General features: G+C 38.1%; 1 protein-coding gene and 1 long non-coding RNA gene across 2 annotated transcripts in view; one reads left to right on the top strand and one right to left on the bottom strand.

The window, feature by feature from the left end:
• LOC105735726 (uncharacterized) overlaps positions 1 to 18983 on the top strand; it is a 210254-nt gene that overhangs the window by 29471 nt on the left and 161800 nt on the right. The gene's annotated exons all lie outside the window — the stretch shown is intronic.
• LOC100863774 (uncharacterized) lies at positions 10355 to 16015 on the bottom strand. The gene is made up of 5 exons (XM_003694432.4): positions 15552 to 16015; positions 14373 to 14496; positions 14138 to 14288; positions 13220 to 13436; positions 10355 to 11707 (listed from the first exon to the last, which is right to left on the bottom strand). Exons 1-5 carry the CDS (start codon positions 15791 to 15793, stop codon positions 11581 to 11583), a joined length of 861 nt encoding a protein of 286 aa, XP_003694480.1. The 5' UTR covers positions 15794 to 16015; the 3' UTR covers positions 10355 to 11580.

The following is an 18983-nucleotide window of genomic DNA, read 5'->3' as shown; positions in this document are numbered from 1 at the left end:
CATAATTAACAATGGATTTACGTTCGTTCGATGCTTGTTGCGACTGAAAAAAAAAAAAAAAAAAAAAAACGACACACCAAATAATCTCGATACACTCGTTAAAGGTACAGGAAAAATGGCAACGTGATAATTTTTATATCTCTATAAATAGAAATATTTATGAAACAACAATAGGTAAGGATGAGTCTTGAACCTCGAATTAAGAAATCGAATAAATCATTCGTTTATTCGTATTTTTATTTCATCGAGGAATGAAGAATGGTGGAATTTTTCTTTTTTTTTTTTTTTTGATATTTTTTTTATTTGCTCTCGCGAATTGGTCCATCGTGTATCGTAACGCCGATCCGTTAACGCTAAAGGCACCGTGATAATTAAACATTACCAAGGGTTTTGCGAAGCAATTAATGCCACGGGTTCGTAATTCTCTTCGAAATTAAAGTAAATTGTTTAAATGAGGAGAGGCGCGGCCCGAGCTTTTATTCGCCTAATGTAATGAAATCCTTCGCGGTGTGTCCTGGCGTGAAGACTGGCCTCGTAATTTCGCGAGAAAAAGGAAGAAAGTAGAGCAGGACATTTTCATTCTGCACGAGCTTAGGCATCCTCCTCGTCTCGTCAAAAGAGAAAAATAAATTTAAATTTTTTCAATTGTTAACGCTCTCCCTTTTATTATTTATCTATTTTCAAGATAATACTTGGAGATCTCTTTTTCCTCTAATGATTAATGAAACGAAAATAATTTAATTATTCGTCGGTGTAACATAATCATATCGAGAAAGAATCTATCCGAATAAATACATTTCTCGTATTTTTTACGCGACTCGTTTAATAATCTCAGAGATAATTTTTATACGAAACGTTTTCGCTGGTATTAATTATATTACGATACGCGCTCGTGCGTGCATAATAATCACGAGGCGAGATTAACGGTGTAATTTCAAGGGAAGTGGGACGATATCTCTCGGGAGTGGCAAGTAGCGGGCGCTGACGTGTGCAATCTTCGTGCAATTTTGCAAATTAGTAAGATACTCGAACGAGAAGAACCATAAACTCGCTCGTTCCTCCTGGACATCTTCGAGAAAGGATCTTGTTCCCATATTTTACCACCAGAAATATTCATCTCTTACGAAGCAATACAGACGAACAAATTTCTTTCAACAAACACCTGATATTCCGTGCCGTACACGCGAGCTTCCTCATCCTGTTCTTCTCTACGAAAAGAAAGGGCCACGATTCTATCTCCGGAAGAAACAAAAAAAAAAAAAAAAAGAAAAGAATCTCATCCAATTAAAATACCAACCTTCTCACACATCAGGAAACCGCCCGTGATCCCTCTGTCATGCGCCGACCTACTCAGTTTTCGCGCAAAGTCGGCGGGTTCGACCGAAAACCGTTTTTAATTAAACCCACCCTCTGTCTTTTTCACAATTCTGCCGAAATCACGCGGCTCGAGGCAGGCTTGGCTCAACTTAGGAACTAGGCTTATCGTCACGTAAATTCTTAATGACACGGGGGAGGAGAGGGTCAAGAGGGTGGTAGGAGGATATAAAAATTGCCCCGTGAAACGTTCTCATAAAGCAACCACACCTCTTCGAGCCTCCTCTTCGAGCCTCCTCCTTCTTTCTTCCACCCTCCTTCCATGCTTTCCTCTTTATTTTCTCTCCCTCATCCCCCTCCTCCTTTTCACGCGGAAATATAAATTCCGCGTAATTTCCGCAGATTAGTGCCGCGTATCCGGCGCAAACTCGGCTAGGCTCGAGGTGTAAGTTACGGGGGAACGTGCCTCGCTGTGGCGAGCAATTAACATGATCTATCGCGTAAATGTAATAACTGGCATATACCGGCTACCCGTGTTTTAAGCGTTCCAACGTTTAGACGGGGCCGAGAGTTACGGGTCTCGTTATCGAGACAATTTCCCCCCCTCTTTCCTTTCTTTTTTTTCATTCTCGCGGAAAAATTCCTCCTTTCGAGAGGAGCAGTTGAGGCGAAAGAAAATTTTAACGTTAATTGGAACGTTAATTGCACGTGTCGATGCATGAATGAAGTCTCGTGGAAGGGATCGATTATTCCTTCGACTAATATTGCTTCCTGTAATTTCTTCTCGGTTTTTCAAAATAATGATCGGAGGCAAAAACAGGGCATACGAGAATCTTCAGATTGGTTAGTAAATGATCGTGGAGCACGATTGGTTCTTCAGTTTGGACATATATATTTGTGCAAATATTTGTACAAAGTCGTTTAGATTTTTTAATTTGATTAATTTTCAAAGTTTTGCCCAATGTTGATGAATTAACATTAAGCTGTCTACCTCCACTTCAAACTACATAGAAGAGCTATAATTCGAATATAATTCAAAATTGTTAAAATCATTTCCATTTGTAAAATTTCGTTAACGACGATCGTAGCGCAAGATTGAAATATTTTCGAAACCGTTAACTTGCTCGTACATGCAATTATTATCTTTTGAATTATTCGAATACAAAGTTACATTCATAAATCAAACTATCGTTGCAAACAAATAATTAGCCTACGCGTATTAATAAGAGAAATAAAAAAATAAAAAAGTTTGGATCGTCATAGAGACGAAAACAAAAGAAAAGAATAGACGCGATTCCATTCAAATCGTTTCGCTGATAATAACAGAAAAATATCCTACCACGTATTCCACAAAGTGGAATTTCCCTATTTATCTATTATTCATCACAGGCATCATCAGAATTTCATTCGTTACGTTGAACCGCCGCAACAGGCGGGATCAAGTCGGGGAAGACGACAGTCGGGGGGAGAAAGAGGTGGCAAGAAGTTTGCTGAAAAATGCGAGGGATTGTTCTGGCGGCAAACATTCCTCCGCTTACTTTTCCACTTTCCTTCTCCACTTTCTGGCATCGCCGTCCAGCGTCGATGTGCCGTGAAAAATCGCTCGGCCCTCCCTCGGCGAAAATTTTCTTGCCACCGCGTTCGAGGGTGGATGCGCAGGGGAGGAGGAGGAGGACGGTGGACGTCGAACCAACGCGTCGAACGATTTTCCGCTGAAGCTGCCGGTTGGCTGCTGAGCGATGTAGTTTCGTACGCGATTTATTCGCCCCTCCTCCCCTCTTGTCAAAGTGAATAATTACGGGGACGCCTCTGGCGGACGTGCGCTACTTTTTTTTTTTTTTTTTTGGAAACAATCATTTTTTCTTTCTTTCTTTCTTTCTTTTATCGTAATAGTATTTTTGGTAATATACAATGTGCTGGTTGATATTTCTTGCAATATCATTTTTTTTTTTTTTTTTTTTGAATTTCTTCGCGAGGAGTATTTGTTGATTTGAATCTAAGTTTTGACAGGTGGAGGATATCGAGATTGATCGAATTATAGGTACAGTTTTTTGAACATACAACGATAATTGATTTCGTTTCGTTTATTTGTAACTTTGACGGTGATCCAGCGTTCTGTCTGCGATGACTGACAATATGCGTAAAGATTTAAAAATTCATTTTTATCCTCACGAGGGTGATAAGATCCCTGAATTCTTAAAAAAAGAAAGAAAAGAAAGAGTAATTGTAATCTCGAAGAAAAGAAAAAGATCCAGGCAATTTCCACTCTCAAAAAACCGGCCAAAACGTTTCACCCTTAAAATTCGCGCGAAGAAATCGCGTCTCTAATAACCAATTACCCCGTCCCCCCCCCCCCGAAAATCAGAAGCCCAGGGAGAAAAAATGCAAATGCGATTCGAGGCACGAATCGTCGCTGTGGCTCGAGTGAATATCTTCATAACTGCTCTTTCCCTTCTCCAAAGAGGAACCAACTAAAAGAGGAGAGACAGAAAGAGAGAGAGAATATTAAAAAAAAAAAAAAGAGAAAAAAGATCAAAAGAGAAGAACGAACTCAGAGAGTACACGTATCCAGGATAAATCCGGCATTCATACCGGTGCGATATCAACGCGAGGAACGCGTGGAGAATTTCGTTACGGCGATCTGGAAGGAGGAAGCTCGGAGGGAGAGGGAAGAGAAAATGCGAAAGAAAAGGTGGAGGACGCGAAAGGTGCAGAGGTTGGCTTCCTTCCACTCTTTTCGAGGGGTAGATTTATTTTCCCTTTCTTTCTTTCTTTCTTTCTTTCCTCGAGACGTGCATTCCCGACAGAGAGAGAGAGAGAGAGAGAGAAGAGAAGAGAAGATTAATGAATATTCAGAAGGAGAGCGGCGAAGTCAGTCGGCGGGGCAGGTTGATTCGAGGGAAAAAAATAGAGCTCTCTCTCTGTCGCGTTCTCTTCGTAGAGAAGCAGGCGCCAAGGAAGAAGATAAAGGATAAAGGAGGAAGGAAAGGTGAGGAGGGAGCAGAGTGTTCCTGGTCCTGAAAATATCCTGGCATTAACTCGATTAATTTGCCAGGGACCTGCGTTTTTTAATATTCATCCGAGCCCTTTTCATGCCGCGGAATTATTTTCGTCCCCGCGATTGTTGATTCTGCTGCATTTCACCTTCAATCCTTATTCGCTTCGCGGGATCGTGGAGAAATTGGAATGAAAGGGATCAGAAATGATGGTTGCTTCTTAGAGACGAGGGGAGGGAACTTAAGATTGCGAATAGCTGCTACTTGTGGAGATCGTAGGACGATTCTATCGGATGTATCTTAGGCGTGGATAAAGGGTTCGACCTATCGGGGGAGATGGAATTTTCATCGAATCGATCCCCTCTCGAAATAAAATAAAAATAGAATTTTTACTCTGTCGTTTTAAAAGTTTGTCAAAGTTATTCTGAATTTTAATACTTTAATTACAACGCGAAGTCACGTAAAAATCTCGAAACTCCCGAGCTATTCCTGTTCCGCGCGATCGAGGGTTGCTCGTTTATCCTGAAATTTTCGAAATGCCTAAAATTCATTGCAACTATTCTAAACTAACACCCTATCGAGCTCGAAATATTCTTCAATAGCTGCATATGGATAACGAAACTGACTCTTCTATTCTTCCAACAATCCGTGAAACCTCCTTTTTCACCCCCTCCTCTCGCTTAATCTCATCCCCCTTCCCCTTGCCACTCGAAAATTACCAACTGGAATTTCCATGGTATCGCTGATCGTCGATCTTTGACAACAGACCGTGATAACAGTTTGCCCTCCCAGTAGGAGGAATCGTAGTATTGGAAGGGTTTCTCGAACGATGGTGGCTCGAACGAAGATTAGTTTGGGAGGGGAGGAGTCGTAGAAATTGTGGCGAATTCGTGGCTGACCGTGTCGTACGGTTTCCTCGAAATAATTTTGATATTCTCTCTCTCTCTCTCTCTCTTCCTTTCTCTCTGTCGATATCAATTGTGCAATAATAATTGTAACGAAAGAACAATTAAGTATCAGCTGTCTCGAAAGTGAACAACAAACTGATCGAGTGCGAGCGCCGCAAATTGGAATTTAGGATAGATAGGGATGGATAACGGGTAAGGATCCTTTAACGAGTTCCTTTGAGTTAAGAAAGCGGGGCCGAGAAATGAAAATTCAAGGCGGAAGCGGTTGAATGGAAAAGGAAAACGGCAAACAGACTCTCGGCGGAGGATTTCCACGTAGGTTGTCGTCATTAAAATCCCTCGTACTCGGGACGAAAGTTCGAAGTTCAGGTTAGTTTCGTGCGGAGTTTAATTAGCGACTCCACACTGGGTCTTCCTGGCGGGCAATCTATCTGCGACGTCCAATATCGCGCCACCCACCCAGCGCCATCATTGGCCGACTAATTAAACAAATATGGGACGCGAGGAGGTGTGTGCATTCGGCTCTCTCGAATGCCGAGCAGTTCTCCCGCTCTTGTTTCCACAAATTCTGTTTCCAGTTTTGTCGAAAGAAGAAGGAATTTCTGTTCGATTCGACCAATCACACCACCAGTTTGCACACCCGTATTTATATATCCAGTCTTTTTTTCGATCCATCTTCTACAGAAATAGTATCGCGATTATAATTAAAAATGAAACGATTCCCTCTGTCTTCTTAATGGCGGTGGAAATCGCTTTTCCATTCCTAGTTTTCGAAGTTGGGTCGAAAAGTCAGGTGTCGGTCAAGGTAAAAGCTCGTCGAAGCTTTAAACCTCCTCTCTCCCCCCCCCTCCCCCCACCTTTGTCTCCTTTCCTCCATCCTCGTCTCTGATTGCTCTCCAAAAGACAATCGTTCGGACCGTCAGCTCTTTCCTTTTGAGGAATTTTGCAGGGTTAAAGCGGTGGCGTGACTTTCGATGTTTAGCCAGGGAAAGTTCGAGGACGATCCCCTCCTTCCCTCCCTCCTTGTCACGCGAACTCGGGAATCCGAGTTGGAACAATGCAATTCCAACGAGCGCCTCGTTTCGTTCTGGGGACAATTTGAGAAAGTTTCACGGATGCAAGCGTTGTTTCTTCCTCGCTTCTTTTCCTTTTCGCTCCTCCTCCGTTTTCTGTTTCGCCTCCCACGGGATGGCGGAAGAACTCTTTGCGAAAGATAAGTTGGCATCGACGGTGGTTAAAGTTCGGAGTTCGGCATTTTGAAAAAATAACAATCCGTCCCGTCGGAAGCGATCGTTGCTTTATCGCAAAATTCGACGAAATTCCAATTTCGATAAAATTCAAAAAAAAGAAAAAAAAAAAAAAGAAAACCTATACACTCGATGAACACAATGAATCGCTAATCTCCTTCGTCGCTCCACTTCTTCCTTTGAACCCTCGATAATTCTATATCCCCCCCCCCTCCTTCCCTCCACTTCGATAATTCCTCTCTCGCACCTCCCCTCGCGATTTTTAAAAGCATTTCTCTCGATCTAGGCCAACTCTCTCTCTCTCTAGAAAGAGAGAAAGAAACTCGAGACGAGAAAGAAAGACTCGTCTGAAAAGAAGCGACAAGAGAAATCGTGAAAATAAAAGGGAAGAAAAGGAAAGATTAAATGGCGAACATTGTCGCCAACTTTTGGCCTTCCTTTATACATCCAAGTCTTCGCTCTTCCATTTAGCTAAATCCTTCTCTCTCTCTCTCTCTCTCTCTCTCTCTCTCTCTTTTCTGTCCTTTTCCCCTCTCGACCGGTTATACATGCACGAGCTCGTAATAATATAGATGACTCCAATGCGATTAGGAACGCAAGCTCGCCGAGAATGGTCCTTCAGAGGTGCTTACCAGGCGTTCACCGTCTCTGTTCCGCTCTTGCCGGCTCGCTTGCAATATTCGAGCCTGCTAGAAGCGTCCTTTCACTCCTCCCCCCTCTCCTCCGCCTCCTTCCCTTCCCTTCCCCCCTCTCGCTCCTCCTCTAATCCCCTGCCCCCGCGCACTTGCTTTCCGCGTCATCCGCCGGGCTAAAGGACTCCCGAGCAGAGAGTATCTGCCTACTTAACACAGGCACCGTGCATACATTTTTAATCGGCTCCACGATAATGCCTCGACATCTTCGCGTTCATCGATCCGTGCCGAGATTCGCGGAGAGAAAGAGACAGAGTGAGGGTGATTTAGTGAGAGGGGGAGGGAGAAGGAGAATCCTGCGCTTTGTTTCAGGTGTCTCTTCTCGTTTGTTTGTTTAACCGTTTCGGATGGAGTGGGGCGGAGCGAGTTGGGAAACGAGAGAGGTTAGGATTTGGGTTTTCCGTTTTGCCATTTTGTTGCACGATCGGGGAAGGAGATTCTTCTAGATTGATATTTCTGTTCTGTAATGGTCTTCAATCTTTCAAGAGTGAAATTCGAAAGATTTAGTGCGTGTGGATCTAGAATTAGGATTTAATTTAATTTTCTTCTTTTTCTTTTTTAATAAATTGTGAATGAATGTTTTTAGATGAAATAATTTTTTGGAATAATATGTGGAGACGTTTGTAGAGGAGGAGAAATATTTATGTTTTTTTAAATAAGAGAATTATTTGAAATTATTGACGTTGTATTTAAAGTATTGTGAATTTTGCTTGGTGGCTCTACTCTTCAATTCAATTTTCGTATTCTGTAATTGTCATCGGTTTAAAATCATCGTATTCCCGGGACAATATCAATTCGTTGATTTATATTCGTCCAATTTATGTAAATCAGATTTAATAACGTTCGATGATTAATAATTAGACGTGCAAATAAATTAATAACACAGAATAAGGTGATTAATCAATCGTTTATTGCTAAATATTTTTAATTTTGAATACTTAATGCAATTATTATTTTTAATAAAGATTCTGTATAATATGAAAATTGATTTTGATTTTGTTAAGTTTTTTTCTTTTATTGACATTTCTCATGCTTTCTCGCTTGCTTTCTTTTCTTTTCGTACTATTTTCCTTATCTTTCCTTTTTCTTCTCAATTTTTTTTCCCCTTCTCTACAATTCGTTTCACTTTCAGTCTTTCGTCGTCCATTCCCTTTCCACTCTTTGTGTAAGCTAGACATAGTACACGTTTAATTTCCGCCCTCTCGACTCAACTGCACGATTAAAGATCGCAAAAACGCGCGAAAGAGAGCTGGTAAACGATAATGGCGAGTGTATCTTATAATTCCGCGAGACTGAACGAACTTGAATTTTGTTGGCTGAATTTTACCATCTCTTTCTTTCCTGTTCTTTTAATTCAAACATGTTGTAATTATTAAATTACCATTTAATTCAGAAAGTTTAATTTCTTGTTAAATATTTAATAGTAATACGAATTAAATTAAATCATAATTTTTCCACGTTACAAAATGAATAATATGGTAACATTAATTAATGGAAAATTTTTTAAACATCGTACATTTATTACTTTTCTTTTTTTTTTTTTTCTAATCATTTCTAATTATATTCAAAAACGTAGGATGCAAATCTGATTCGCGTTGTGTACACGTGTAATTAGTAGTAGCGTAGAATCGTTGGACCTATAGAACTGCAACAGGATAGAATTACGCGGGTAAGGGAAAGCTTTCCCCGAGGGGAAAGTCAGTTTTAATACTTTGAAGGGTTTAGCATAACACCGCAAACAGAAGATTAACGCAATATTACTTAACGCGTATAATCGAGTCACTTTCTCATTCGAACTTGCGATACTCGAAGAAGTTCGTCACTTAACGAATACTTAAGTAATTATTATATCATTCGATCACGAACGAGTCTGTTAAAACTTATTATAATCTTACACCGTTCTTTCAAGAAATTTCTCTTCTAATCGTCGTAAAAATCTTCAAAATCCATGAAAAATAATCTATCGATAAGAATTTTTCTCAATTAACTCTCAACAACACATTGAATAACATGCGTACGTTACAAAGGTTTCAAGTTCACGCTATTAATCAAAGTTGTTATATCAAAGTTAGAATATACGAGTAAACATAATCACGAATTTCACGAAACGTGCACACAACAATTATTATTATCGTGCGTGTTCTCTCGCGGCACACCTGTACTCGTAGAAGTTAACGTAAATCCGAGACATTTTGTCTCGAGGGCATGGACGTTAAATTTCTTTAATCTGGGGAAGTAACGCGCGAAGAGTTTGCCGCACGCGGACGTGGGATCCTTCGTTTCGCTAAGTTGGTAACAATTAGTAGTTAGTAAGCCCCAAGAGCGAGGTCGTATTCTCTGGCAGCAACGATTATTGCAAGTCTGGAAATGGTACTAACGATGCGTACGCAAACTTTACATTTATCGTTATTGTGCTCCGTCAACCACTCGTGCCAGCTGTTCTACACTTCCGTAGCCACTCCTTTCCTTTTGTTCCTGATACTGCTGGCGTTCTTTTCCTCCCTTCCATTTTTTTCTTTTTTCTTCTCTCCGCGGATTTTTCTCTATCTCCTTAGCTTCTTAGCTTTAATGGATCTGTCACGTTTTCTTTGTATCGTGCCTTCTTTTGTTTTCTTTTCTTTCTTTTTTTATTTTACTTCGTTTTTGGTTACTACATGGTTTCTTTTGTTTTTAGCATTCGTAATTCTTTATAGCCAAGGTAATTTTTTCTTGTACTTTTTTCTTAAGTGTCCTTCTCTCTAATCGATTTCGAAATGTAATATCGAACTCAATCGACTTGTGTCTAGAATTCTGATCACTTTATAATTAAGATTATTTTTTTTTACTTTTCTAATTACTATCTAATTTATTCTAAAATATATACTATTCATAAATAAATATAATATTATTAAGTTCTAATAATTAAAACTTAATAATAATAATACATATTTAACAACTTGTATACTTATATTATACAATAAAAAATTCGATAAGTAACGATAAACAATGTATTAAGGATAGAGTTATACGAATGAAAGTCTACAAAAAAGAAAAATCCATTTCCCATTATGGGAAAAACGACGACTCATCACCTCAGCTCGATGGTTATATCTTCTATTGCAAGTATTGCTAACGAGAATCGCGGTTGAGTTCGGAGCCGCCTAGCGGCACGATCGGTACTATGATTGTTCAGGTTACAATTAAATAATGCCTCCTTCTATCTTTAGAATTTTAATTTTTATATGAGAATAGTTTTTAAATTTCATACAATTATTCTTGTTAATACATCAAAAAAAAAAATAAATCGTCTTTGTTAAAAATATTAATTCAATTCAAATATATCGTAATGTGTAGAAGCATTTTTAACAACAGTAACATATATTAAATGTTAGAAAATATTATATCCGAATATTACTTCCGATATACGAATTTTTTAGTCTCTTTAAATCTTTATAAATCGATAATAATATGTAGTTTAAATAGGAACAGCGATTCGTTATTAAATATTATTCTTGCACACAAATGGAAAAAATAAATAGGAACATTTTTCGTACAAAGTTCCAGGTAGAATTATCTCTGTAATTATTAATATGTTATTACAAAAATATTTATCATTATACAAATATTGTCTTAACTCATTCATTTTTTCACCATTATAATTCTGATAAAAATTTCTATTTCCGAAATTAAAAATAATAATAATAAGAATATATCTAATAATCCGATTAATTTCTTTTATCAATTTTTATTTATTTATTTTTTTTTTTATTATTATTTTACAGGATCTATATTTTCTTCAGGACTTACAACCATGTTCTATGAAGCTTCACCAGCAACGAAAAGGGTAAGTGCTAAAACCAATTTCCCAAATTCTTTTTAAAAGAATCTCTCACAGAGATCGTTCTACCTGGTACATTACCGAGTTAACTCGACAAGCTGGTTATTAACCCTTTCACAGTAGAGTACAAGAGAAACTTAGGCAACCCATCAAATACAGTATTATAATTCTCCTCATCGTATTATAGTTAACATTATATAATATTATAATCTCAGAATATAACTACTTTTAAACTTACCAAACACGAAGAAATTAAAATTAAAAAGAACATTTTCCACATGAAAGAATAATTTAACAAGCTATGATTACAAATTACTTTTTTCATTCAACTTTTTAAAATAAATATACCTTCGTTCCATTGACATTCTGCTATACTCATGAAAGGATTATTAAATTAACAAAAATGTTGCACCAACGTTTCGGTTCTCTTTCTCTCTCTCTCTCATCATCAACGAATAATTTTCAGTTGGCTGTAATTAAAACCATTCTTAATCCCCTGAAATCGATCTTCAGTCTGAAGTGTGATGAAACTCCGAGGCTGGAGATCTTCAAACACAGAAATCCCGCGGAATATCGAAGTGGGGATGAAAGAAGTCGAGGGAAACGTCAGTTTTTTTGCGGTTTTATCATCCGACTGGCCGGGGGTGGTAATTTGTTGAAGCCCGCGTTGTCGAAGACCGGAAGTAGGTCCCTGACTCTTTGTCCAGCGCCGATGGCTGCCAACTCGAGCCATCTGAAACGATGGCGGGCTTCGTTGAAAAATGAACAGCTTTCTATCCCCGTTCTTCTTACTTTTCGAACGGCAATAGTACAGCTTTTGTGCTTGGTTGTCGCGTGTAAATTGGACCATCGAGGAAATGTGTGGCTCTACTTCGGTCAATGATTAATTAGCGTGTCGTGCATGCTTAAAGAAAAGCTAAGCTTTCTAATAGAAATTATATTTAAAACGAAGCGTTAGGTTAGGTTAGGTTAGGTTGGATATATCCCAAAAGAGACTCGAACAAATTGTTTAAAAAAAACATTAAGTTTTACAAACTTTATATCTCGTATCTTCATTTAGATCCAAATTGTTCGTTCAAAATTCTTTTTCGTATTCATGCAATCAATGCAAATGCAATCAATATATAGGAATCTAATTTTCTTATTACCTTCTTTTCAATTCTCTTTTGTCGAAACGTTGCAACAACCAAAGCTACTTTCCAATCCACAAATAACAAACGAAAAAAAAAAAAAAAACAAGAGGATTAAAAAAGATTATAAAATATATATATATATATCTCAAAGGGTAATTTATTATTCTCGAACAATCGAATCAATCGTCCCAGCGAGCAACGTAATCAACATTAAAATCCTCTCACCAATTAAACCGAGCTTGATGCATGGAAATGGCAGACGTTGATCCGTGAAACGTCAATTATCGACTCTGGTGCGTTCCATCAAAGACGACAATACTTGGAAGCTGGCGTTGTTCCGCGGGTTTACCCGTTTATCGGGCCACGGGATTATTAGCACGGTGGGAAAATAGGCGAGCGTATCGGCCGGAATGGAACACGCGTCGCGTGTTATGGAGATCATAAAAGCCGCGCTCTATTCAATTGTGAACCCTCCCCTCCCCCGTAAATTGGAAACGACGAAAATACCGCGGCCATCGAAACCTGCGCTTGTTTCCACCCCGCGACAAAAGCGTATCGCGCCGGGAAACGAACAAGTCTCCGAGTCTATACTTGGACGTCCCGTGCAAATTTAAACTCTCTTTTCAAACCCGAGTGTTTACACGGGAATAATAATAACGGGGCGCAATTCCACGAACGAAACGACGGGACAAATTTCAAACCATCGAATTTTCCAAGAATTTTTTCAAAACAATCTCCTCCATATTTACCCCTTGTCCAATTTATACAACATCCACAAATTCGTTGAATATAAAAATCGTTAATCGCTAAAAACTGTATTATATTTCATTAATCCAAAAAAAAAAAAAAAAAAGGAAAGAAAGAAAAATGTCAAATACAATTTGAAAATAGCAGGAAGAAAGAAAGAGAGAGAGAGAGAGAGAGATATCATTCGCAGGGGGTTAACACGCAACGGGTCAAATAGCCAATTAAAAGCACCGATGCAAAAATAAAAGTTGATCAGGCTGGAGGGGGAATGGGGGATGTAAATCGGCAAACCCGATAAATTGAAATTGATTTCAATAGGGGAGGAGGGAGGGGGGCATATGCAAGCGCGCACATTCGTTTCCCACCTGTTGTTTTTGTATTTGGCCAGGGGTTGAGCAGCCGGATGGGGCGTTTCGGTGGGGAAATATGTGGCCCCATAAAAATCGAGACCGCGGCTGAGCAACGTCGAGGTCTCCTCCACGCTGGCCAGGGTCACCCTTATAACGGGTGGCCCCGTATAAATCGTCGCTGGCTCGTTCTGGTTGTGGGCCTCGCTTTTCAACTTGTCGTTGATCGCTTTCACTAATTCACAAAGCAGACACCGGGTCACCGGGCAAGCGGTTAGGGAGACGAAGAGGGAGGGGAATTAATTCGATTCGGGGATGGCTAACGGGTGGAATTAATGGAACTAATTGCGTTCAAGCTCGCGATTTTCGTGCCGTTGAATGCAGAGGGCTTCATTCTTTTCTCGTATTTTTCTTCTTCCCCCCCCCCTTTTTTTTTTAATCCTAGGATATCGAATATCGCAATCGTATATATATGCGCTCTCGTTAAAATTCGATTTATCGGGAAAAAATCTTTTTTACCAGGATCGAATCGAAAATTTTCAATTCGCCCTTTATAAATATTTTTTATTTTTCTCCGCGTTTTCTAACGAAACTTGCGAAAATGATAATTTGTCGATCGATCGTTATTATTGCATTTCCGTGTATTAACGATAAACGTAGGCTACATATATACAACATATATATTCCCTTCGAGCGTAAACATCGAATGTACAAACAAAATAGTATTGTTTCGATGATAAATCAATAAAACGGTAATAATAATCGTTAACACCAACCAATTGGTAAATACGATTGGTGTATTATTGATAATTTATTATCGAACTACCGATGTTTATGTTATACGTATAAATATATGAAACACGAGGCGCGGCCAATTTTTGAACCGTCTGTCTCGCGCAACATCAACCTTTTCGCCAGCTTGAGGAATATACTTACGGACGGTGCCCGTGTTGAGAGGTAGCCGCGTCACTTCGACTATGGACCGGTACTTGTAGAGAGCGTGCCTGATATCCTCTTCTGGCAATTCTTCGGGTACGTCCAGAACGTAGACGGTGAACGTCTTGGCCGGTCTGCAAGGTATGGCGACCTACCCGTTCATGAATACGAAACGTCGTATTTAGTGAAGGGATTCTGAAGGTATACCGCTTTCTTTTTTTTTAAAGATAAGTACCTTCTTGTAGAACCGCGCCCCCGTGACTTTGTGGAACCCCTTTTTATAGACCGCCTGAAAATCGTCGATGTTGCTGAACTTGAAGAGTATACCGGTAGCCGTCTTGGTCAGGGAGAACATTCCACTGCGACGTGAAATCACATTTTATATTCCATTTTCAAATCTTTATTCTTTTTTTTTTTTTTGAAGTTTTCCTTCAAGTTTGTTCAAAGGAGACATTTGTATATACGTTGATGCGTACGTATTCATTTACAACATTCACGCGATCGTGTTTGATCTTCGTGAAAGGCAAATTGTATTTCGAAACACAATTTAATGGATCAGTTAAATTTAATAAATTAGCTAGTTGGTCATCCATTAAAATCGGGAAGGTTGAAGGGAACGAGAATTTCAATTAAATCGTCGTCACACTTGCTTGTCCCATGTTTAGAATTAATGAGAGGCCTCTCCTCTGCCTTGTATCTGTTATGATTTGTGTATCGTTAGAGACAGATTCAGGGGGAACAATGCGTCATTTCGAGGACATCGCGTTCGAAAAAAAAAAAAAAAGAAAAACGAAAATTCATTGCGATTGTGATTCAGTTGTCGCGTTATTCATCCAATAGATTAATTGAAATTTTATTGGAAAAGTGATTTATTAAGTGTATAATTCCTTCAACGTAGTTCAATTAATTCGTTAAAAATAGTAATAATTTTTGTACTACAAAGTTTATTACACGTACAAAATTGAATATTGAAAATAAATAATTTAATTTAATATTATCAAAAATTGCGTAAGATTATTAAACTACGAAAACTTTAATACAAACGATTGAAGAATTTAATAGATTAAAAGACAGTGAATTTAAAAAAAACGTACCTCGAAAATCTTCGATTTAAGAAATTTCGAACTATCAAACGAAACTTGGATTCCTGAGAGTTCAAGAGTTTAATTTAAAAAGTTACGTAAAACTCAAAAAAAATCCTCGATTTAAAAACTTCTGAAAAATAAGTATAAACAAGTATAATTTTGCGTTAAAACGTTTTAACGAAACGAAAATCCAACGAGAAGATTAAATGAATATAAATTAAAACAACAGAAGAATACCCTATCTGTGTAGAATATGATGAAGAATTCTGAAAAAAAAAAAAAAAAAAAAAAGAAAAGAAAAAGAAAAAAATCTTCCTCGTCAATCTTACCGAAAATTCATCTTCTCGCAAATGGTGGCAGCTTTCTCGATGCTGAGCTCGTGGCTGGGCGTCAACAGGAAGGCGCCCTTCGTGAGGAAATCGGTCTCGCTGATCTCGGAATCCGTGTCCTGATCCTGCCAATCGCCCGACGCACGCCGGCTCTCCTGGTTCAATCGTAACAACGAGCTACTTTTCGACGTGGACATGTCGTTTTCGCACGTGGCACTGGCATCCTGACCCCTCTGTGACATCTTTTATAGGAAACGCGATGGTGGGATAGGTTTCAAGATCGAAGGTAACTCGTTACGGGAGATCGACTCCTCGCAAGACACGCACTCGACGCACTGTCGGACAGTTACGCATCGATACGCTCCTTTTATACGTGGCAGAAGATCCACCTAATCGTTTATCTTCCCTGCCCACGATCTGCGTTTCTTCCTCGATTGAGATGAAAAAAAAAGTGAGGTTAAGTTAAGTTGAAGTGGAATCGTTCGATGGTTATAATCGAGAGAGATTCTTTTTTCCTTCTTTTCCTTCTTTCGAGGAGGGATGAATGAATGCGATGAAAAATTCACAAGATGGTCGAAGCTTCGCTCGAAGAAATTGAATCAACATTGATACGGGATTAGGATAATAAATACGGTGGAGATTAATAGGCAAGTTTGGGACAGAGTTTGAAGAATGGAGAACTGAAATAAACGTAAAAGAGTTGGCGTGTTGCGAGGATTAAGTTGCGAGCCGCTTGTTTATCAAGTTTATATAAGTAATTGAAGTTTGCTTTAGATGAAGGGAGATAGAAGGAGACAGTTTTATTCGCGTTGCGCATACCGCAGCGCCACAACGCGGCATGAACGTGCAACGATATCTGTATGGGAATAACTACGTTGAGCATTTTTATGAAAGAAATGTATTATTTTGAAAAACTTGTTTAAAAGTTTTTTAAAGAGATGTATCCAGATACGAATAGATTGAAATGATTGATATATTGATACTTGTATCGATACTGGAATGAAAAATACTTGCAAATAAAACAAGAAATCAATTCTTCGACGAGACTTGCTTACTTTATAATATTGAGTGATCATTTTCTCCTCCTTCCCTCTCACATGTATCTATAAATAACGCATTGTATTTTAATTTAACCCTTTCGTTATGGAGGGTATATGAAGGTGAAAGAAGAAATAAATAAATCTTAAACGTTAAAATGTTAAAAATAGAATTCGTTTTATTGATAATTATATTAATTTTAATTATTACATTGAAGAACGTTTCTTCTTTTGCATTGGAGTAAATTGATAAGAGTAAATTGACGGGATAAAAAGTTCTACTTAATTAAAGAAAAGTGAGGTGATATTAAGTTGGATCAAGGTTAATTGGCCCGTTCATACACGTGGGTGATGTTATAATTATTATTAATTATTAAACGTCAATAGAACGGAATGAGAATTAAATAATTCTACACGTGAATATATTTAAATCGAATTATACACGTGTGTATTAAAATGAAATTGGATATTTGTTATTGTAAAACAATGTTATTTTATTAACACTGAATATTTCGAATGCTCGACGCGTGACAGATCATTCAACTACAAAATGCAATATATATATATCCGTTTAAATTAATTTTAAATAAAATTTTTCCACCCATCGTTAATTCAATGACGATGCATTACTTTCATCTATTTCTGGCAAAAATTTTTTCCCAGTTTTTTTAACACACCAGATTGAGAATCTGTGATGTAATGTATAATTAATACCGATCGATTTCCAAATGCAAAATTTTAAAAATGAATTCTCACGAAAGAAGATATAAATTCAAATGAAAATTTCATTCGTCTTTTAATTTTAGAATAAATTATTCGCGAATCTTCATATTTTTTTGCTAAAATGAAGCAAAGTGTGCGACAAAAAAATTAATGTAATTTGAACGAAACCTTCTGTTTTTTTTTTTTTTTTTAAATATAATAATGGAATTTAAGATTTTCCGCATTAAAAAAAATTCAAGAAAAGTTTCGAAATATTCCAAATATCCGAAAACCGTTATTATTCCCAGTTGTCAACGCTTCAAACCAGAGGAATTATCTCTGGTTTCAGAAATCAGAAAATTATTTTGAGCCTCGAGTAATTGAACTTTCCGAACTATTGATACCGAATGTTATACCGTACTCGAACTTTTCTCAACTTCCGAATACTCAACTTATCAAACTCTCTCGAACTCGCCCAACTTTATAACGAACTTTGGCAAAACTTGGACCGCTTGTAACCAGCATGGAGATCACTTCAATGCTCAAAGACAGAAATTAACAGAAATGCTTCGCTACTTCGAGGTACTCGAGGTTGCTCCATTCGCTTAACTAACTTTATGCAACACGAATACCGCGAATTTTTTTTTTCTTTTTTTTTTTTTTTTTTGTACCTTTAAATATACGCCTCATACGAACTATTCCTTTATTTCTATTAATGAATTTAAAACAAATCTTTCGTAAATTTGTTCCCAAATTTCACGTTTCCACGATTAAAATTAAAATATAAACATTTCTAAGAGAGAAAACGAAAAATTTCTTTTTTTTACAATAAATTATTCCTCTATTTCCTTCAATGAATTTAAAACGAATCGTTCATAAATTTGTTTGTTCCCAAATTTCGAACGATTACAATTCTCCAAATAACCTTCTCTTTCTTCCGAGTCTTTTGCTTCCGTTCAATTCCCTTAAAATTCCCATATTCGAACGACAAATCCATCCAGTGGTGGGTTGCCGTTGAGCTGAAATTTGATCGAGACTAAGCAACAATAAGACGAAAGCCGAAAGCGCCAATTAACACGGCTTCATCGAACTCTCCACCAACAACCATGCCAAGTTGATACACAAAGACGCAAACAGGCGTGTATACAGAGTCAGAGGATGAATTGCACGCGTGAAAGGCGCAAGGAGGAGCGAGATGTATATATATATACACACATAGAGAGATAGAGAGAGAGGGAGGAATGTACGATTCGCGCGTTCAGAGGCTTCATTTGAATTGAAATCAAGAACGGCTCGATTTCTGGCAGGATATTCCGCCGGCTGACTGCGACAAAGCGGCGAGATGCATCGATTTGCACTAATTATCGAGGTGGTAATTGCCGTGAACGAGATCGCGAGCCATCGAGGAGTCATTGCTGATCGAGCCGATCAATCGTTAATCGGTTAATGAAATGGAATAAACGTGCGTGGATAGGAATCCCACTTGGATCGACGAGGAGAACGGAGAACACACCTCGAAAATTTTTCCCGAATTTTTCTCCAATTCTCTCTTGGCAATTTAAAAAAAATCGAGCAGGAAGGATGATCGTCGAGAATCATAGGGTGAAATTGGACGACACTTTATTATTATTATCAACTAAAATATTAACATTATTCCATATGTAAAATGATTCGATGATATCATTGTTCGAAA

This window comes from Apis florea, unplaced genomic scaffold (genome assembly GCF_048593485.1).
Source record: "Apis florea isolate Af1SG1 unplaced genomic scaffold, ASM4859348v1 contig_3585_pilon, whole genome shotgun sequence".
NCBI classification, from domain to species: Eukaryota; Metazoa; Arthropoda; class Insecta; order Hymenoptera; family Apidae; genus Apis; species Apis florea.
Note: the sequence above shows the minus strand (reverse complement) of the source record. Positions and strands in the feature narration are given on the sequence as shown.

Bases quoted from the DNA above. Each gene is read 5' to 3' on its own strand.
- LOC100863774 (XM_003694432.4), bottom strand. From the start codon at position 15,793: ATGTCACAGAGGGGTCAGGATGCCAGTGCCACGTGCGAAAACGACATG. The intron at 13,437-14,137 runs GTAAGTATATTC...TTTGTGAATTAG, and splicing joins TCTCAACACGGGCACCGTCC to TGAAAGCGATCAACGACAAG. The intron at 11,708-13,219 runs GTGGGAAACGAA...CCATCGTTTCAG, and splicing joins GCCAAATACAAAAACAACAG to ATGGCTCGAGTTGGCAGCCA.